At 40.0% G+C, this 22,722-nt stretch overlaps 1 protein-coding gene across 2 annotated transcripts in view; it reads right to left on the bottom strand.

Moving 5' to 3' along the window:
- Positions 1–22,722, bottom strand: part of PIK3C2A (phosphatidylinositol-4-phosphate 3-kinase catalytic subunit type 2 alpha) — a 173,260-nt gene that overhangs the window by 36,083 nt on the left and 114,455 nt on the right. For both annotated transcript variants that reach the window (XM_084629854.1, XM_084629853.1), the window contains exons 5-13: positions 18,337–18,457; positions 16,071–16,182; positions 15,108–15,187; positions 14,901–14,964; positions 10,866–11,009; positions 2,606–2,648; positions 2,306–2,519; positions 2,090–2,212; positions 123–290 (exon numbers count right to left, since the gene is read on the bottom strand). In XM_084629854.1, the coding sequence (XP_084485980.1) occupies positions 123–290; positions 2,090–2,212; positions 2,306–2,519; positions 2,606–2,648; positions 10,866–11,009; positions 14,901–14,964; positions 15,108–15,187; positions 16,071–16,182; positions 18,337–18,457 (1,069 nt within the window). The remainder of the gene's footprint in view (positions 1–122; positions 291–2,089; positions 2,213–2,305; positions 2,520–2,605; positions 2,649–10,865; positions 11,010–14,900; positions 14,965–15,107; positions 15,188–16,070; positions 16,183–18,336; positions 18,458–22,722) is intronic.

Below are 22,722 nucleotides of genomic sequence, written 5' to 3'. Positions count from 1 at the left end.
TTCCAACACAGCACGTTCTATTAAAAGCAATAGCAAAGAAGCAGCTTCTGCACTTGTGGAGTTCATCTAAATCCCCTTATAAACCCAAGTCATTCGCTAAAACAAACCTTTTGTATGCTTACCGTCTAAAGTCAAAAAGAGGTAAAGAAACTTGACCCAACATCTCTGGGCCCTTTCTCTGTTTATTTGAATCAGGTGAACTTCCACTATTTTGATTTAATATTCCAAACAGAGTAAGACACAAGACAGATTCCAATGGCAATTGTGAAATCTGGATAGGGAAAATGATTCTGTAAAATAAAAGTATGTTAAAGAAGACAACTCAGAAGAAAAGAAACCATTAGAATCTTTAAAGGAAGTTACAATATTTGTTAATGCTTTTTGTTCTCAAAAGGAAGTGAATTAGTGTTGAACATTAATATGCAAAATTTAATTTATTCACACATTGCATCACATCTCTAGTGTCAGTAACAATTTCTGAAGGGCGCAAGGCAACAACCCTGAATCATATCTAAGTTCAAAAGTACCTCTTAATGGACAAGATTTCTTGCGTAAAATTACATGTTCTTTTCAAGGAGCTGGACTGTCTAGTATAATTAATTTTTTCCAATTTTTTTGCTCACTATCAGGGCCTATAGATTTGGTTTAACACCCTCTACTTTTCTAAGTTTAATATTAAAGTCAAGCTTTGAGACAATAGGTTTTTTCATCCAAATGAATTGCTGTTTCATGTAAGCATTTGTGTGTTCTCAAATGGCACACAAAGTAGAACCTTCAAATCTTACTAAACACTAATAAAATTCAGTGTACAGAGTAAAGTTCACACTATTTTTTCCTGTCTTGACGTATTCTTTAGTTTTATTGTAATGTCAGTTTTATATGCCACAACCCTACACTTCCTACATTAAATGGCCTGAAATTAGCCTAAGAGACCACCTGTCTCCAGTGATACACTGCCCATCAGTAGAGATGCTCAGGTTAGATCCCTCTCACTATAACAGAGGGCAGCAACTTCACCATGCTCTAGTGTGTCCTGTGGAGTCTGAAATAATGTTCTGCCCTGGTATAAAATAGCCAGGATTTTGTTGACCGCAGTACCCATTTGTTTAACCTGACCTTTGAAGAGATAAGGAACTAAGGTTTTGGCAGGTGGGTAGGTTTGTAGGGATTTGGATTACAAGATGTTGCCTAATAGAAGTGGAGAGTTGAACTGTGTATTTAAATTTATGATTTTAAACAAAGGGTAAGGTGCTCAAAGCTTATGTCTGGGCACTTTTTATTGTTTTAAGTTTGATGGGGAGGGTACTGAAAACAAACAGTGTATGGGTGAGAGGAGTCGACTTAACCCCTAGGATTAGGACACTATCAATCCAGTTCTCCTCTTGTGTTCCCCACCCCACCGCCCCCACCAATCAAAATCTAAATTAGCTCATCAAGGACAGTTAAACATTCCCACACAGAAGATAAGAAAATCAGACATTTTTGCTATTAAATCTTAAGTGATCATTTAAAGAGTCTGCCTTTCTGTCAGCAGCAGCCCTCCCATCTAAGATTTTAAAAATTAGAACATATGCACAATTGTCATACATTGCAAAGGAATGTTAAAACGCACTACTTGCATTTAAGTGAAGATTAGTTTATCACTGAAAAATGCTTAAAGACAAAACTTCCAGAGTACTTACAACACTAACAAGTTTTTCCCTCCCTAGACATTTGGGCCATAACTGAAGCCTTTTTCCGGTTTACCTCTTTATAGGTGCAAACTGTGCCCACAAAAAGGGAGGAGTTTTTTAAAATATGAGTTTTCCGACAATTTATAAATGTGAACAATCAGCATATTACTAGAGGGCATTTGTTTCTTCCTTCTACTTCCAGACTTTCAAAATTATTAGGGTAAAGTGCTACTCTAACCCAGACAGTATTAACATGTCAGACATGTGTGATCACAGAAAGTCTAAGTTCACTAAGGAGTTCAACAGAATTAGCAGCTTACGTAACTTTCTATTAACTATCCAAGTATAGTTAGAAAATACTATAATTAAAGACAGGAATATTTTAATGAAGGAGCAGAAGTTCTAAAATTACTTACAGTTCATCCCACTTAATCAGATAGAAGAAATTCTTGTATGTGCCAACCTTCTTGGACTGAACGGGTTTAAACAGATCTTTTCCATTATGGGTCAGAGAGCAAACCAAGTAGTATTTTTCGTAACTGGAAAGGAAAAGTCAGCATGCTGAAGCAGGAAGAACAAGAGATGGATAACCAATTTGTAAAACAGGACATTAGTTTAATAAAATTACTCACTTTGACACCCAACTGGTAAGAATTCCATGAGCAGCAAATATTGTGAATTGCAGATGCTCTGTGGCAGTCCATGCTTCCTTAGTGCTTCTATTATTTTTTGTTGCAGAATGGCTGCTACTGCAGCCTGAGTTTAAGTGAAGGTGAAGAAGGGCATAGACTGCTGCAGTCAACTGGTCTATGCTCACTTGCACAGGGTTTTCAGGCTGCAATGAACCTAGATTATAATACATCTTTAATGCGTATCTTCCTAAAACCACCATTTGAAAACTATTCTGAAATAAGATTAAAAGCTTTACTTACCAACTGAACTGTTGCTAGTGTCATCAGCGGGCTTTAAGGACACCTGCACAGTAAGTTATGGCAAATTTCAGAACACTGAAGCAGCTTACATCCAAATAACCCCCAATTGCCATTCTTCTCAATGACAAACTTTGTAGTTTAAAACACATGATGATTATCTGAAACACTGGGCCAGATTTAGGCTCACACTTTGGTCCCTTTGCACTCTTGTAGCACAGAAAGTCCATAAAAGCTACCATATGTGACTGAGGATTCACAGTGAGGGATCAAGACCAGAGCAAACTGCTCAGGTTAGCAATAATTAATGTAACAGCTGCTAGAGGACCATTAAAAAAATCAGAATAAATCAATAGTGTTGAGGGTGCTCTAACTTACACCATGGGACTAGGGGAACACAAAGGTGGCATACAGATCAGCTACACCAGAGGAACAGGACTGTTAGTGTCAATATACCACTTCTAGAAAAAAACTGAAACCATAGTCAAGATATTTCTTTTATTGATATTTATTCTTGATATGAGAACTTATTTCTCAAAGTATGCAACAAATTTAGTGTTAAGCATGAACTTTATATACCTAGGGAGCACCAAACTTTTTCAAAAAAGTGTATTTTATCAGAGCTATCTTTACCATACAGCTAGCTTCAACATTTTATTTTTTGTTCAGTGAGTAACTGATGAGACCTACTACAAGTTAGCTCCTTAATTTTTCTATATCTGTTCCATTATTCCTTTTTAGCAATTTCTTATGTAAAAAGCAACCTGTAATATGATGCAATACCTGGATGCTCTATCTTCCATTACACCACTGTCATGTCATGAAGGGGTACTGCTGTAGCATAAAGAATGGAAAACTTCTTACTGATAAGTTCCTTTCTGCTAGCAGCACCTCACAATTCTGGACGTCTGGCCTGCTTTCCTCTCTCGGCAGCTCACCGAGAAGGATCAGGGTTTTGGTGCCCGATGGTCTGGCCACATCACCTCTGTTCTTGCTGGCTGCCAGATAAGTGATTCCCAAGCTGTGAAACTTGCATGACAACAAGTACTCCAGAGACAATGAAATAACTGTACCTTAGACCAAGACAGTCACATGGTAACAATTCCACTTAATATCTGACCCTGGACTCACAAGCCATCCAGGCTGGCTAGGACTATGGAAGACGCTGCTAGCAGAAAGGAAATTAGTGGTAAGAAATTTTCTGTTCTGCAGCTCTGTATCTCCCACAATTCTGGGCATCTGCAAAGTAGTGAGCAGTGAAACAAGTTTAGTAGGAAAGTACGATCCTGCCTTTTTGTGAACTCGCTCAAATCTGTATTATTTCTTAGGCTACCGCCTGAAGCGCTTTCCTGCCAAAGGAGATCTCTGAAGACAGACGGTCCATCCTACAGTGCTTCGAAGATGTTAGCTGTAGACCAAGTGATGACTTTGCTAATTTCCAACAGACCTGCTTGTTTCACCCATGAAGTTGCTAAGAATCTCATGAAATGCACCTTGACCCCTTTGGGGCAGGAACCACTAATGATCTGTAGGTTTCCACAATACAGTCTAATCTACCTAGCAATGGCAGACTTCGAAGCTTTGAGTCCATGGCACTTAGTGTGGAAGGATGTGAATAGGGAGCCTAATCTTGTTATGGATTCAGTATGCTTGAGAACTTTTCAACGCTCTTCTGACATCTAAAGTATGCCACTCCTTTTCAATGGGATATTAGGGGTTTGGACAGAATGAAGGAAGTGCAAACTCTTGGGAAGTGTGGAAGGAAGGATGGATTCTGGTGTCCTGAGCACCACCTTGTCCTTCTGAACACCACTCCTGAATAGGTAAGGCTGCCAGCTCCAATACACCTGGCAGATGTGACAACTATTTAGAAATCAGTATTAAATGGAAAAATAAAGTCTGACACTGAAGTCAGAGGCTCGAAGGGATGGCTTGTCAGGTCCCTCAAAACTAGGATTAGGTCCCATTTGGGGAAGAATGGCCTGACCATGAGTCTGGCAAATCAGACTGTGTGAAGGAATGTGGTTAACCTGTGGATGGTCTGCCAGGGAACCCAAGGACCCTGTGAATAGCATGGTACTAAGAGCGGACACTTAATATGCAATTGTACGAAGCTACAGGTCTATCTATGCCTTCTTGAAGAAAGTTCAGAATGGCTGGAATTCTTGTGTTTGCACTGTGCTCTTGGCACCAATTGTTGAATATGGACCAGATAGAGGAGTTTGCTTTTAGAGTCAATACTCTCCTTGATTAAACCAATGTCTAACTATGGAAGACAGATGTGCTTTCTGGTCAACAGCCAGGTTGTTAGTTGAAGCTGTTTTAGGTCTGGATGAAGAAAAGAATTGTGAGAGGATGTCTGGTCTCTGTGGAACCTGAAGTGGGGGTTCCAATGTCAGCTCTATCAGGTCTGAGTACCAAGGTCTCTTTGGCCAGTGAGTTACTAGTATTGCCATCACCTATTTTTATTTTCTGGACCACCTTCTCCAGTAGTGGGGAAGGTAAACAGTCCCTGCAGCCAACTGTGCAATAAGGCACCTGTCTCTATGGATCTGAGTCTGCCTCCCTTGTGAAGTATTCTGGCCTCTTTGCATTTGTACCATCCACAAAACTAGTCAGTTGAAAGGAAAGTGAACATCTAAGTGATGATATCCAAAATCTCCTGATTTAGGCACCACTCGGAGTTGCTGACCATGCTGAGCCAGTCTGCCTTTTACTTCACACCCCCTTTGGTATTGATTTCTCAGAGGGAAAAGAGGAACTGTTTTGCCCACTTCATTATTTACACTGTTTCTGTGTGTAGTGCCACCTCCTTGTTCCCCCTTGGTTGTTTACATATGACACTGTAGTCATCGTCTTATTGAACAAGGACATGGTTCCCCCTTAGGATATGCTGGAACCGTCGCAGAGCTAGCTTGACTACTCTCAGCTCTAGGAAGTTTATGCTGTGAGCCTTTTTCCTCCAGGCTCCAGAGGCCCTGGGCTATTTGGGTTTCCAAGTAAACTCTCCAGCCCTCCAGTGTGGCATCGGATGAGAGGACTTAAACTGGAAGCCAGATGGGCTGACCACCATTGTACAGAGTTGAACACCTGTGTTGGAACCCATACTTGATCTTTCACGCATTCCAGGGAGTGGTACCACACCATCAGATTGAAGGCCTGAAGATTTCTGATGTGTGATTGTGCTGATGGAGTGAGCCCCATGCAGGACATCAGAAGTACCAGCAGTTTGAGACATAGCACTATAGTGAGCCTCCTGAAACTCTCAAACAAGAAAAATTCCTGGATGGAACCAGAGAACCTTTCTTGGCACTGATTATGAAGCCATGTGCCTTGAGGAGATTGAACATCTGAGACATGCACCCCTGTGCGATGTGGATTGTGACAGAGCTCTGATCAGGATGTCATCCAGGAAGGGGTGAGTTCCCTGTGACCCGATTCTGGTAACTGTCCCCAACATCCTTGTAAAAACCCTGAGAACCAGGACAGGCTGAATGAGAGTGTTCAGTACTGAAGTTTCCTGCCACAGGCAAACCCCAGAAGTCTGCGATGGCATGCCACGATGGGGCTATGGAGATAAGCTTCTGGTATGTCTACTGAAGTCAAGAATCCACCCCTCCCACCCCAGGCCAGGGATGACACTGTAGAGGCTAGGGTCTCTATCTGAAACTTCATTTCCTTCATCCACTCTGCCTTTTTAGGCAGAGAATAGCTCTGATATCTTCTCTCTCCCTCCTCCCCCCCCATGTGCTTCTGTACAATGAAGATGATGAAGTAGAAGCCAGAGAACCTTTCTTCTGAGGAAACACACTATCACTCCCATATCCAGAATATGAGATCTTTTGTTCTGAATCAGACTGTTTTATAGGGTCAGTGGAGTTGGGTGACTGGATGAGGTGTGCCCACAGCTCCAGGGAACATTCCTGGCTTGCTACTTCCCTAACCCACTTGTTGATGAAAACCATTCCTTTAGGAAATGGGAAATCCCGCCTCCTAGTTTTAGCTCCGAGCACAGGCCTGTGCGATCTTTATCATAAGTAGATTTTGGCAGGGCTGAGGTGATCTCCATCACTGGAGATTAAGAGCAGGTTGGACAAACACCTGTCAGGAATGTTCTAGATAATACTTACTCCCGCCACAAGTGCAGGGGACTGGACTAGATGACCTCTCAAGGTCCCTTCCAGTTCTATGATTCTATGATACTCAGACAAGCTTGCAAGTGGCTCTTTAGCATGTCATGAGGCTCTTTGCAGCACCTATTAAAACACTGATGCTTTTACAATGTTATTAACCAATTGTAGTTGATAAAACAATATCACCTGGTCTGTCACTTTGCTGAAAATGAAACAATGAATTCACACTACTGTGGCACTGGGTAATGCGGATTGCTAATTTGGCTCCTGAACCACTGAGGTCTGAGTATCACTGCACTGGACTTTTCCCCCAGACCTCGATTCCATTGTTCTCCCCTGGGGAATTTGATGTCTGTTTGCTGGTACCTCTGTGAGGACCAGGAATGATGGCTGGCCAAACTATGCTGTATTTTGTCGCATTGTCAGCCATCGCCTTATACACCTTCTCTCCAGAAAGGAGCATGTAAACGTGGCCAAGCAGAGACCTGCTTTGTGAGTATCCACCTTTCAGGGCCAGAGCCCTGGCTCAAGCTGTGAACCTCAACGAATCTATTGAGGCATCAGCTACAAATGCTGTTGCTAGGGAAACTTTCTTTAAAGTGGAGCCAAAGTCAGGGTGATGGCTGTTCACAGGGCTTTGATATCTTCCAGGCAGGGAAGAGATGCTCTTGCAAAGCAGATGGTCACCAAGGTGGGAAGGGAGGGGGCAGAGGAGCCTTCAAAGCCCTTTTTTAAGAGTGACCTCCATCTTTCTATCCAGGAGTCCTAAGAATCCTATCCTGCTACAGCAGTGTCACCCATTGGTATCAACAGACCCTGTAGATTCTTGAATGTTATAGAGCCTGATGTCGCACTTGTTAACATGCTAGCCCTTATCAGGCTTGTTCCTTTTATCCCTGATCACACCCTGGAAGATTTCAGGGCCAGACAGCTCATCTTCATCAGTAAGGGAGTGGAAGGTGGACAACGACAACAGCTTATCTCCTGGATTTTTGTGCTTTTCCTTTAGATCCTCCCCCGGTTCATTTTTTTTTTTAGAGTGCTTTGGAACCGTAGCTCTACTGCAACTTTGGTAAGGCCTTTTGCAGCTTGTCTTCCTTCAGCCCTCTTGAGAAGTCTGACTCAGAACTCTGTCCTGCTGGGCAGGGGGGATCATCAGAGATCTCCTGGTCAGCTTGAGAATGAGGGGAACTGATTAGAAGCCTTGCTTCTTTCCCCAAGGTGCTGAGGACCCACTTTAAGGCTGGGACTTCTGGCTCCACAAACCTCTGCTCTTTGTTCAGCGGGTGTCTAGTGGGACTTACCCCTGAGTCAAGTGATCAGGGTCCTTCTCGCTTTCAGAGCCTCTCCCTGCTCTACACTGGGGTTCCTGGTTCTCCCTCTCTCTCCCCCGCCCATTAGAGTTGCAGCTGCCTCAGCGGGTAGGAGACCCAACCTGTCTGACTCCTAGCCCCAGAGTTAGGGATAGAAGGCTGGGCACAGGCTGGGGGCAACTTGCCATCTGCTGAGCCTGGAGAAGGCTGCTTCACCTACAAAGCACTGTTTGGATTTAACCCGGTGCTTTACCAGCTCCTCTGCCATGTCTGGAAGGGGCAGAGGCGACAGCACAGAAATGCTGCAGCAAAGGTTCAGGGCGGGCTAAACCAAGCCAGGTGGAAGGAAGAATGCTGAAGGAGAACATTGCTCCTCACTGCCCAAAAAACTAAGCAGAAAAGTTAAAATATGAGAATGTGTGGGAGCAAAAACACAAAAAAACCACCAAACCCTGCCATTGCCTATTCCTATAGAGGCAGAGAATCTGTCAATGAAAAAGAGCAGTGGGGGCATAGCCAGACCACGTGGCACAAAAACACTGAATGGCCTCCGTGAGTTGCCTGCAAGAGACAGGAGAGCAGCCCAAGCATCCTCCAGAATGGTGGAAGATACAGGTCTGAAGAAATTGGGAATAAAAACGCACAGGAATGTCACATGCCTGGACAAAATGAATGAGGGATTGTTGGTCAAATTCCAACTCTAATAACTCTCACCATGCAAGTTCTCCCTCAGTTTTAGTTTAGTAGAGACTTTCTTCTAACATCTTGTCCTAAATCAGTTAAAGAGACTAAATGATTAAATAGCTGAAATCGATCCCAGAGGCAGCTAAATTTAAAACATGGATGAAGTGAATCTTCTACACCTCATACCTACCTCATAGGAGTGTTAAAAGGTTCTCTTATATACTTATTGTGCTGACATGCTCAGTCAGATAAGAAAGTTTAGATTATTAATATAGATAAAACCTAAGAACCTTGTAGTTACCAAAGATCTTAAAACTTGGTAAATCAGTTTCCACAAAAGAGCTAATTACATTTTTACTTACAGAGAGGCTGCCATGTCTCCACACTATTTATAAAACACTCAGAACCTGGGATGACAAGTGCTATATACATACCAAGCGTTACTAAAAAACATGACTGGATAAAAATATATGTACAAAGATCTATTGTTACCCCTTGACTCTTGTGGCAACTGCTAATCATACGTAGTGTTTGGATGGAGACTATTAGAGAACTCCAATTAAATGCAATTTTCCTTCTCCAGAAGTGAACTTCACTTACCCTTAACAAGGGTAATCTAAGTAAATATTCGCAAAAAGAAAAAAGGAGTACTTGTGGCACCTTAGAGACTAACCAATTTATTAGAGCATAAGCTTTCGTGAGCTACAGCTCGCTTCCTCAGATGCATATCGTGGAAACTGCAGCAGGCTTTATATGTTTCCACGATATGCATCTGAGGAAGCGAGCTGTAGCTCACGAAAGCTTATGCTCTAATAAATTGGTTAGTCTCTAAGGTGCCACAAGTACTCCTTTTCTTTTTGCGAATACAGATTAACACGGCTGTTACTCTGAAACCTAAGTAAATATTTATTGTTACAAACAAATAGATTTTTTTTTTTAACATTAAAACAGATTACAGAAGTACACCGTTTGTCAGTTATGAAATCATGATTCCACCCGTGAGGATTTTTACATTCTGCAGACCATATTCTTTTTCAAATTTTTCTTTTAGGCTGTGGATCAAAGAAATTTTGGAAATTGCTCCAGTAAGGTTTGGAGGAATGCTGATTTTTTTCTGTGACATTCTATGGAGCACAGACATTTTTATGCAGATTTTCTATATTTCCATGCCAAATTTTACTTTTCAGACGCAGTCTGAAGGGGACTGTCTGACTCCCTGTTTAGGCTGTTCTAGTGCCTGAGAACCTGACATTTGGTAATTGGTTGGTGAAATCTAAGTATACATCTCACAACCAATTTACAAATACTATTGCCATCACAATGATGAACCCAGGAAGGGTGATGCCAGTGTGATATTAGCATGGTGGTACAGCAAAAGGCATAGCTCTGCAAAACTCTGGCTTTGATGTTTTCGGCAGTTTTATTCCTTTCTGAAAAGGACATTTTCCTTCAAATGAAGATCCCCTTTTGGTATAGCGAAGTCAGATCTTGTCAAAAAGCAAGCCAACTTCACGGAAACAAACTGCTCAATTAAGGTGACTTTTGTATGAGAATTTGCATCATTTGGGAGCACCTTGGGTCCCAGATTCAATACTCAGGTAAGATGGAGTTTTGAAGTGCAATTGGTAGTTTACACACTACAGACAAAAACACTGATCATTGCTCATAAGAAAGGGAGAAGTTCCTATCACTGAAGTTCTCTGCAGAAGGGCATGAACTAATAGTTAAAGCTTCATTCAAATTTAGTGCACCCACTGCCATGCACAAGTCCACATAGCAGTCTCAGGCTGTTGTATAGTACCCACTTAATATGTGAAAATACCAATGCTCTCTAATTTCAAAAACATTTTAAGCCACGATCACTTATAGAAATAGAAAAGGATGCTAAGAATTCACCATCAATTAAATATTCTTTTGAACAGACTGAAAAGGGAATTTTTTAATCAAGTCTTCCACATTGTTAGAAGTGTCCCTTTAAACTTTTTATTTTTAAAAATCAACCCTACTTAGAAATGCTGCAGGAGGTTTCAGTTATCACTACTTTGGAAATAACTTTTTAATAAATACTGAGAAATATTTTATCAGAATGCCATTGATACAATGTGTTCAAGTTCACATGATAAACCTGCTTACCTCAGGACTTTTACTCCTTGGAAGATTAACAGCCCTCCTCAGCTTCTTTACAGAGTCGGTTATTGCTTGAGTTTCTACTCCATCCAGTGCATAGCAGATTTTTCTTACAGCCTTGATTACATGATCTACTGCTTTCTGTTGGTTCTAGCAAGAAAAGTACGCAGACAAAGAAAGGAAAAAGTTTGATTATGTTGGCAGAAATTGAGATTGCTGCAGTCCAAAAATCAAGATAAAATTTTAGAGGGGAAGTCAGAAAAAAAGAAGCACATTTTTGGACATTATCTATGGATATAGCCTCTCAGTTGCACTAAAAAAAGTTACGTTTTTAAACTAAAACCATAGTTTTGAAATCGCATACGAGTTGTGACATCAACTTTTAAAGTACAAGTCAAGAATTTTTCCTTGAACTAAACTGCTTATGGCTCATTTACCAAGGTATGAATCACAGGCCTGGTATGGATCCTAGTATATATCTGCCCAGAAAGAGCTCGCAAGATTCCTAGCCATATCTTCCTTTTACATCACTTAGTTTTATATTCACATCTATATTTCATGGTACAGAGACAATTAGGACCAAATCTTCAGCTACTGTAAGTCCATCAGCTCCAATGGAGTGTGATTCAATGTGAAGGAGAAACAGCATGAGTAAACTGATTCTGTTGAAATGGCTTAATGATGTGACTTAATCCTTAATGACTTAATCCTCATTGTTTAATGTGTGGTACCATGCTTCAGACTATACACTATCTAACCTCTCTTCTTAATGAGGTAATGGTCTGCAGAAACCTTACCTTAATCATTACACACCAAAATTTCTGCAGTGAGGCACAAGTGCCCCAGACTAGCTTCTTACAGCCTTACCTCATTCACTATCAAAATTGGGGAGTGATTGAGCCAGACTTTGGGGCACAGGGAAGTGAGAAGAGTGACTATGTAACTGAAGATCATGCACACACATGCTGGAGAACTTTGCTTAGTAGTAACCATCATGGCAGCACACATGCCTTTTTGAATCCTTGTAGCCCCTCCCCAGGGTACTTATGGGCAGTACTGCCCCAACCCCACTCAATTCTTTCACACTGAAAGCCAAAACTGGAGACTGATGCAAAAGGGACGGAGAGTTGGTTATTGAATACACAACTGCACCCACTTCTTGAAGAACAATTACAGTACAAGTAGATAATTTTTCTTTTTTGATAGTTACAGACATGTATTTCACTCAGGTGAGTCAAGCAGTAACTGAAGGAGGTGAGGCTCAGGTGACTACTTAAACAACTGAAGAACTGCCTGTCCAAAGTTTGCTTCTGGTCTAGACATAGTTGTAATAGCATAGTGCTTGGTAAAAGTATGCACGGAAGACCAGATAGTGGCCCTACACACATCCAATATAGAAACATCATTGAGAAATGTGACAGAAGCTGCCTGGCTTCTAATCAAATGAATCAGTCTATTGGGGAGGTGCAGCCTGAGCTAGCCCACATGCTGTCATAATAAAGGATGTAATCCATGTGGAAATCTGTGTGGAAGCTGCCTGATCCCCTCAAACACGAAGCTGAAGTTTAGTCCTCAGATGCACAAAAGTTTAGTCTGTGGAAGTATAACATTGTATAAGTATAACGTTGTATAATGGGACATGCTGGATACATTGTATATGAGAGGGCATGCCAAAACATGTTACAAAGTATCTGAGGGAGCACATGTAGGGACACTTAGCTTTTGAATGGAGAAGCAATTAAGATAGAGCCAGCACGTCTAAGAAGCAGGCATCAGAATGGAAGGTGTGAAGGGCAATTAGTTAACTGGAAGCTGTTAAAGAGATTGTTAAGGGTGGCAGGTAATTGAAGATACGTGACTGGTCTCAGGGATCTCGAAGGGTGGTGACTAAAATCTTTCTTCTTTTGTCTGTAACTTCTCTGTAACTTTTTCTCCAAAAAACTGTATAAATTAAAAGACAAGCCCCACTCAGGGGGCTCACTTCTAAATGTATTAGCAGAGCAGCTTTGCTAATAAAACAGAGTGGTCTGATAAATTGTGAGTCTGAGTCAAACATTAACAAGTCCTTTTCAGATAGGATACCAAGGATCATCATACAACAAACAAATCAACGTGCGGCTCCATCTGCATTCAAATGAGGCTTAGGAAAAAGAGATACAGGTTAAGTTTACTGATTGGTTAAGGTGAAACTGTGAAACTACTCAAGACAAATTTTGGGCATGGTCTGAAAGACACCTTTGTCTTTGAAAAAACTGTGTATAGAGGCCAGGCCATTAGGGCCTGCAGTTCACTTACTCTCCTTGTGAGTACGATAACAAGAAGAAAGACGGTCTCTTGGCAAAAGGAAGGACAGGGAACAAGTGCTCAAACGGAGGTCCCATGACGGAAGCCAGCACAGTGTTACGGTCCCACAAGGGAACAGCTTCTTTTACAGGTGGAAAAAAGGCAGACAATCCCTTTTAGAAATCTTCCATAGAGTGAGAAAAGTATGGAATCCACTAACCTTGCTATAAAAGGGTAACATTCACATTGTTTACAGAATTAGTTATCTGGCAAGGCCTAAGCAACTTGTTCACCAAGCTCAGGAAGACAAGAACCACCACTCCAAAGATGAAGAAAATATACCTTCTTTGATAGTCTTTAAACTTATCAATAAATGATTAAGAACCATTTAAATTTAAGAAATATTTTTAAAAACAAAGACATAGAAAAAACAGCTGTAATCTGGATTAATTTGAAATGGAATTTCGACTTTTATTAAACTCGGATAGAAACAAAGTTGAATTACAACCCTGTTGCTTATACGTTCCCAAAATGCATATGCCTGAGGTGAAGATGCTAGCAAAGTCCTCACATATAACTGAGCCAATAAAGTGGTCAATGGATTATATTTGGATCCAGTCATGCCCCTGAAAAAGGTGCCTCTTCGATCCTTAGTAAGGCTATGAAAGCCAAGAATTTGGATACTAGCTCTTGGCATTCTTCTTAGTTTCATCTCATCCAAGCGAGCAAACTGAAGCAGCAAAAAGACAGCTAACCACCACACTGCATCAAGAAATAAGCTTCCAGCCATGCCATCATGCAGCACAGAGCACCGGCAGCGCAGTGAGCTGAGCTGAGGCTGTGGACGAGAAGAAACAGGAGCTCAGGGGCTGGGCCGGAGGGGCCCGTGGGCCGGATGTGGCCTGCAGGCCATAGTTTGCCCACCTCTGGTGTAAAAGCACTATCAGCAGATTAGATTTGAGTTATCACCTTAAATTTTAAGGTGATATGTAAATACTATTTTAGTTTAAGATACCGTTTCTACTGTTAAGCAAAAGATTGTTCAGACTATGTATTCCTGGAGAGAGAGAGAAGCTAATCTTAGTAAACAAAAAGAAACAGTAGGATTTAATTTGAGTACAAGATTCTCAATTTTAATTAAGTTGCCTGTTTCAAGACTGTTCCCTACAGCGAGTTGATGAGTTTAAGGAAAACATTGCTCTTATAAAGGAGTAATTCTTTAATGACTGTCTAAATAACAGAGTTAAATACTTTCTTCAGTTGCACAGGATTTTCAGTTTTTCATAGTTAGCAAGTATGAGTATTTTGCTTTTCTTTAGTCATGCTGTCCTCTAAGGAATGGTAAGAGACATAAATGACTAAAATAAATGGAGGTGTCATCTCTGAACTGGCCGTGAAACAATTAGAGAAATAAGGGCAGTAGACCAAATCTTAGAGTATACATTTTTAGCACTTTGGGGATAAAATTACTTGGCACACAACACTTGGAAAACCACACCATTTACCCTTATGGTTAGATGACTCAATTATTTTAGTTGTGTGTGATGGGGAAGAAAGACAGGAAAGGAGATCTGAAAGCCTAGAACTTGGGATCTGATTTTAAAAGGGAGAACTGAAAGACCCTGTTATTGTTTTTGTAACTCTCAATACAAGAAGCTGAGTTAAGACGCATATAAATACTAAAAGATCATTCTTATGCAAGATTTAGTACAGCACTAATTTGAAGGAGAATCTGTACTAGAAAAAAAAAGATCTTACCTCCTTTTTAAGAACTATGTCAGTTTGAATATGGTAAGCCTCTAGGAGCTCTTCAACAGAATGCCTGGAATACATGATTAATTACTGTACAAAAGTGGAAGTTCATACTATACCCCACCTTCTCACTAAAAGGCAAATATGGTAAATTGTTCCAAAATTTAGCATAAGATGACTTGATCATGAAGGCTGTAAGTTACATATGGTTACCTTGAAATATTTTCTCTGAAAGGCTTTTCTGTTCTGTAGAGGTGTTTTGTTAAATTTGTAGGTGTCCTATCATCTTCTTCCTAGTAATGAGAAAATATTACTCATGTCCTAACTCAGAAAGAGGACAGTACAAAAAGACCAGCCCCTCGTCTACCCTCTTCTACGCAAACATCAAGTCCCACCTGAAAAAGTGCTACAGTGATCCATATGCATTTTTAATTTATTTCCTCTATTCCAGAGGTGGACAAACTACGGCCCGCAGGCCACAGATGGGCCCTGGCCCGGGAGGCTAGTCCCCAGGCCCTCCCCCGCTGTTTCCCTTCCCACACAGCCACACCGCTGCATGGGCTGTGAGCCCCTGCCACTCTGAGCAGCATGGTAAGGGGGTGCGGGCAGCGCATGTGCAGTGGTGGAGGGGGTTGGACAGGATGTGCGAGACCCGGGAGGCCTGTCAGGGTGCAGGGGGGTGGGGGGAGGGCTTTGGGGTTGGATACGTCAGGGATGACTAGGGGGCGGGGGACAGGCTGTTTGGGGGGCACAGCCTTCCCTACTGGCTCTCCATACAGTTTTGCACTCCGATGTAGCCCTCGGGCCAAAAAGTTTGCCCACCCCTGCTCTATTCAGAGAAGAAAGTCATGCATGACGCTATGTGGATTAATGAGAGAGAGAGTCTGTTACTCATGTAACAAAGTTACAATTCAAATCAGATCACTAACTGACCAACACTTCCATCCCCTTTAAGCATGTCAGCAAGCATATAGACCATAAAAACCGTTTTTGTATTTTCTTATGCTCTTCAAGTCCAATTCAGAGGTTTAAGATTATATAGATTTGTAAATCCTTTATGGATCTTTTACCTATTTGGGGGTATATTCCACCTTCCCCTTCCAGGATAGTAACATTACATTTTCAGAAATATAGAGAATCAGGATTATTATAATTGGAAATTTAATTTGTACTCACTGTTCGTGCCAGATCTCTGCGTACTACACTATGGGTCAAGAGCTGCAGTTTAATCTCTGTATCCCATTTTCGACAGTTCTGAATGTATTCGTGACTTCCTACACAGTGCTTACTGTTAAATAAATGAATGTTGTAGTTACCTGCCATTTCAAAATATGCAACAAATGTTTTTCAAACAGCACTCAAATATTCAAGATAACCTTGTCTGAGTCATCCTCATTCTTCAGAAATGCTTTGAAAATCCAAGATCTTGATTAGACATTAATATCTTGATTCAGCATTTAGTCCTGCAGAACATCTCAGAATTTTCAGCCATTAAAGAGAAAAAGACTGCCACAGGTTGTAGGCTGTCTTAAAATTTAAGAATTTACAGAATCCCAGTAGCGTGCATGGTCAACCACCAATTCCAAATTGAGTATTTAAGAATCCATCTTAATTCTGGTTTAAAAAGCATCAATTCCTTCTGTGCCTACAGATTCATTTACCAGGTTGCTGACATCTGAATAGCAGTTGAAAGCTATGTTATTCTCTCACTATAGTCAAAGACCCTAGAAGCCTGCATACAAACAAGCACTCATTCACCACAGGATTTAGGTGAGGAATAGACGGATTTCTAGGAAACTTTTCAAGTCGTCTTAGTTTCCCTCACTTTCCAGGATATGGGATCCCAGCATATGCTCAGATGTTAAAGCAGGAAACAGATCCCCATATAACATAAAAGTCTCTTTAGAATTCTGATCCACAAAGAGAAGCAAGAAATTTGATACAAAGCCTTCTTCAGAGATTTGAAACAAAGGAGAATCTGATTGCTTATTTTTCTTTCAATCCATGAAGAATCCGAGAACCCCAGTCACACCACAGAATGCCAAAGATTCTCTAACTCCCAGTTTAATTTCCTCCTACTTTTCTCTTGTGAGGAATGCAGTGAGGCATTTTCCTTGATTATGAACCCAGAAACAGCCCCAAATACTACTTGTCTATGATAGATTAGAAATTACTACACAAGTTTTCCAAGTGTGTTCCACATCATATTTGAAAGAGCATTCAGCAGTAAAAAGGTCACTGGGGGGGGGGGGGGGAGGAGAAGAGAATCCTTACATCACAGACTCTAGAGGCAAGGCGGCAATTTAGGAAAAGGCCTAAAGCCCATTAAAGGCAGAATAGGAAAAACACGTTTTGGTTTAGTTTTCCCAAATGTCAAAATATATACACAACTAGAATCTACAATCAATAAAGAATGCAAAATGTGGCTTATATTTTGATGAGTAGGCCTCTTAACTCAGTCTAATACTGTACAGTATTTCATTTTTTTAAGTGAGTAGGAGTGGCTAAAAACCCCAAAACAGCTGATATAACATCACTTCTGTTTCTATACCGCAATCCAACTCATGACAAGATTCGCAAGATCGTCATCAGAGTCTAGGATCATGAAAACAGCCTTAGTGGAAACAGGATTCTCTTTACAAGGCAATCTTCCAAACCCCAAAGTTAGCTTTTACAGAACTTGAAGCAGTGTGAACTTTGGAAAATCCCTTATGATCTGACAGCCTGTTGCTTAAATCAGCACTTTATCCACCAACATCAGTTTCTAATGAAGAAGGCTCAGAAATCAAAAAGTTCAGGTAGGAGAATGAATATATGAGTTGAAGTGTGAAAACTAGCCCTGGAAAGGCAAATAAGGTGATTTATATAGTTAAAAAGTGAATTCAGTGTAGGGAAGAGCTGTCATACTGAGACCTAAAAATGTTCTCATTTATTCGTTGAACAGGCAAAGAGGTACCTAACAGTTTTGAAATGCAGTATGGTACTCAACTTAAAATTCTATTAACTTTTTAAATGCTACCCCCTCCCCCACCCCACCATGTCATCCCCACTTCAGTCACACAACAGCTGCTGTAACCAAGCTAGAAGCTCAAAGACCAGTGTAATTTTTGAAAAATTACTCTCATGAGGAGAGTGGAATGAACATCGAAATAGGAACTGATCATCATATGATGTAGTAGAGCACAAAAGCCTAATATATGCATGCTAGAACAGAAGAGCCAGTTTCCAGATTAATGAATCTGCAGGGACATAGTACCTATGCGCACACACTTCTTCCCCTGTGCCCCCCACTACAAAGGAAAACTAGTAATATTCAAATTCTAATATTCACTCAATTAAATTTTGCAAATTTACTTTTATACATTTAATGATGGGTAGATTTTCTAGTAACTGACCTGAACTGAGTGACAGTTAAACATTAATAAAAATTAAGTTTGCTTACTTTTGTAGAACTTCTTCTTGACCACAGACTTTCAGGATATAGCTGCTAATGTCCACTTCATTCAAGTCATCATGTACCCAGCAAAGTGCCTGCATTATTATAAGCTCCACAGGAGAACTCCCTGTTTAAAAAAACACACACCCCCACATCTGAAAGTTACATATCAATTACTGTACATCTCTACTAATTCGGTTGTAGTTACTTAGTCTATTACCTAGATATATTTTTTACAGAAGCAGGCAATACTCTCCTCAATATACATGCACAAACATTTATATTGTGTCTTATCTGAATGGGTCTCAAAGCACATTAATTACAGAGCTCTCTAATACACATTACAAACAAGGAATCACTCTAGCCATCACTGAAATTCAACCACACACTTGAGGTAGAATGTGGCAGCTATTGAACAAAGGTGCAACACGACATAACTGAGAAAGCCACCTCCAACTGAAGCTGGAAAGGAATTTTTTTAGACATGATGCAATGATCCAAATTGCAATCTTGCTGGGACACCAGAAACCACATCCTGAGCCAGTATCTTAGAATCTTTAATAACCGGAAGTGGTCAAAAACCAGTAATTTTGTCTCAAACTGGAATCCTTATTGTACCGAAACACGGGTTTAGACCCAACTTTGATGGAAGAGTGTTACACACTAAATAGGAGTACTTGTGGCACCTTATAGACTAAAAATTAGAGCATAAGCTTTCGTGGGCTACAGCCCACTTCATCGGATGCATAGAATGGAACATAAGAAGAAGATTTTATATATACACATACATATACACACACACACACACACAGTGGAAGTTACCATACAAACAGTAAGAGGCTAATTAAGATGAGCTATTATCAGCAAGAGTTTTTTTCTCCTGCTGATAATAGCTCATCTTAATTAGCTTCTTACAGTTTATATGGCAACTTCTACCTTCTCTGTGTGTGTGTGTGTGTATATACACACACACACACACCTATCTTCTTACTATATGTTCCATTCTATGCATCTGATGAAGTGGGCTGTAGCCCTCGAAAGCTTATGCTCTAATAAATTTGTTAGTCTCTAGGGTGCCACAAATACTCCTGTATCCGCAAAAAAGAACAGACTAACATGGCTGCTACTCTGAAACCTGACACTAAAAAAAGTGTTCCTGGAATATTCTGGATTTCTTCATAGATATATTTTCAGATATTTACAGCTCCAAAACTTTCCAAGAAGTTACACAGGGAGCAAGTTCTGTAAAACAATTTACAAAGCCATTCAAATGTAACATTGGATATAGGTTTATAATAAACCATCGTGACAATGGGGTATGTTTTTGTGCTGACACAAACCAACATAATTGTATTTGTACTTTGGCATACTGTGTATAACATTTTTGTTTTGTTCACACATGTAAAACTAGTATACCAAAATGGTGTTATGTAACTTGTCAGTTACCATAAAATAGTGTAATTTCATAAATGACATTGCTTATTTTCATAGTTATATCCGTTAGAAGTAACACAAATCTATACTATTTAGTGCAGTCACTTAAAAGATTTCACCATCGGAATCCACTATAACGACTTATACTTTCTTTAGCAACAGGCAATTAAACTTGCCTTTTATTTTGGAAATCAAGACCTTTCTAAATTTAAGATATATTTTGGAAGCTTACCCAGCAATTTCAAAAACAGAAGTTGATTTGTGGTGTCAGGTTTTTGCATTTGGATGGCATTTTTGTATATTATATGTTTATGTTTAATAAGGACCTTGAAAAAAAATGTAAGTAATCCCAGGGTTGCCTTGGAAAAAGTTTCTCTCTCTTAATAGAAAGAAGGAAGAGTTAAAAAAATGGAGAACTCATGTTTGTGAATTATACCAGCTACATATGTAGATATGCCAGATTATAGAGGTTAAAAAAATAACCTTTTCCAGTCACTTATCTAGTGCTACTAGTCTTTACATCATAAAACAGCTGTACTGGCTGAACACACCATCTTAAATTCTCATTTGCTGGACCACCACTTAGTTAGCTACCAACAATTTCATAATTCAATTCCAGGTCATAAAATTTTTTGACGTGTGCCAAAAAAAATCTGTAAAATTAGTATAGAAATTTAAGTTTTAATATACACCATATATTACGGATAGCAATATAATCATCTATTTCACATGTTGAATTGCTAATACTGAGTTTCAAATAAGACAATCTGTAAGCAAAAAATATAAACTGGACCTAAGACATGGTCCTTTAAAATTGGATAATCTCATCTTGCTGAAGTCTAAGGGCAGGTCTACACTTAAAGCTGCAACAGCGCACTTGATATATCTGTGCCGCTGTAGCTCTTTAGTGAAGACAGTGCTATGACAATGGGATAGCTTCTCCAATTGACACAGCGCTGTCTATACTGGGGGTTATGTTGGTATAACTGTCGCTCAGGGATGTGGATTTTTCACACCTGAGTGCAATAGCCCTACCGATTTAAGTTTGTAGCATAGGCCTGGCCTTAGGAAACAGCTCTACCATTCGTTAGATTTCAGTTAATAGCGTTGCCGTCAGTCAGGAAGTTTACATGTTAGCCAATATTCTTGAACACACAGCTCTTTATCTGCCCTTATTTTCTAAAAATGTAGAGAAATATTGATAAAACTGCTGACAATGCCAACTTTGGCAATCTGGCAGAAAAAGCTCATTTGAATGTCCTCTTACCTCTCCACCCAGTCACCACATATTTTCAGTGCACAAATCTCACTAGAATATTTTGCAATATCCTCTTTAACATATTAAAGGAATGTTCTCTTTAACTGATTGTGTTTTTTAGATTTGGATTTTTTTCCTGCATTCAAAATGGAGAACGTAGCATGGCTGTAGCTGTTTTAAAGAGATGTTGACAGGTTAATTTAGGCTCCAAAAATAATAAATGAATTTGGGTTTTTTGGTGGTTGTTTTGTGCTTTAATTGCAGTGCAAAGTTTACAGGGGACAACTTGTATCTAAACAGTTTGCTAGCGCAAGACAGTCTAAACATGAGTCAAACAAGTATTTTTGTTCCACAAGATAAAATAAATATTAAGCAGAGCCTTATATGAAAAAAGTAAACAATTTTTAAAATCAAATTTCTACCTGTTAAATACCTCATTTTAAAACAAAGTATGCAGAACCTAAAAGAATTTATTAGGTGAGATTTTCCTGTACAAATACTGCAGAACTGAGCTCATAGCATTACTTGTTTACTAACTGTGGTCACTGCTTGTTATATACCTGCTGCTGCAACCAGCAGAGAAAGAGAGCACACAATATTGTTTCTGAATGGTTTAGTACAGCTATATACTGTAAACACAGATTTATTTAGACGCTAAAGGACTTCCATCATTTTCAACAGATTTAAGACTGAAGATATCCATACCCAAAACGGAGGTACCCCTTTGCGAGAAAAAAAAATATATATATTTCATGCATTCAGAGTTGTGAATAATAGCATAATGCCACCCTAAATTGACCAGCATGACTAAAAAAATTTACATGACATACCTGCTATTACTATAGCAATGCAAACACTGAAATTTGTATTGCTTATTTCAACGCTGGTAACATCGTTCTCCTTCTCCCCTTAATCCTGCTGCCCATAAACTCGCACCCAGGAGCTCCAAAGGGAAAAATATTGTTATAGTTGTGTTTTAATCCCTTCTAATACACCTAATCTTCATAAGAATGACATTTACTTTCTTACCATGCTTGCCTAGCACACTAATAATGGGAAAAAATTTTCCACCCCCAAAGACAGCTCTATCCACTTCTATCATCAGAAAGAGCATACACTTGCATGTATTTGTTTTATGCAAGACTGATAAAGCAGCAACTTATCTACTTTATTGTAAATTAATTCAGTATTTTTAGATATTTAAATGAATCCCAGAAAGCCGGATGTTTTGAAAAGGAGTTTGAGGGTAGTCATACCGACAGGGCTACTCTTCAGGCTTAATTACTTCAAAAGAGGCATATGTTTTCTTTGAAAAAAAGGACTCTTGTCCCATGAGGTCTGAGGTCAGTCTCCAACTGATAATAGAGTCACCTTCTGGAATACTACATCTGATTACACTCTCCTGCAAAAGTTAAGAATTAGCAGCAAATGCTGCTTTGCTTGCTTTCTCTAAAATTAAGCAACTACAATATACACTCGTTCATTAGCCCATTCGTTCATAAGCCAACGCCCTTACATGGATAGGTAAAAATGGCAAAAACTGTAACCCTTTTTGCCAACCCCTGAAATATAGGGTTTGGCTTATGACTTTGGCTCCCAGCCCATCAGGGTAAGCCGCTAGCAGGCCAGGATGTTTGGTTTACCTGAAGCATTTGCAGGCACAGAGCCCCTCAGCTCCCAGCAGCAGTGGTTTGCTGTTC

The sequence above is a fragment of the Lepidochelys olivacea genome (assembly GCF_965140295.1).
Source record: "Lepidochelys olivacea isolate rLepOli2 genome assembly, chromosome: 6".
NCBI classification, from domain to species: domain Eukaryota; kingdom Metazoa; phylum Chordata; order Testudines; family Cheloniidae; genus Lepidochelys; species Lepidochelys olivacea.
Note: the sequence above shows the minus strand (reverse complement) of the source record. Positions and strands in the feature narration are given on the sequence as shown.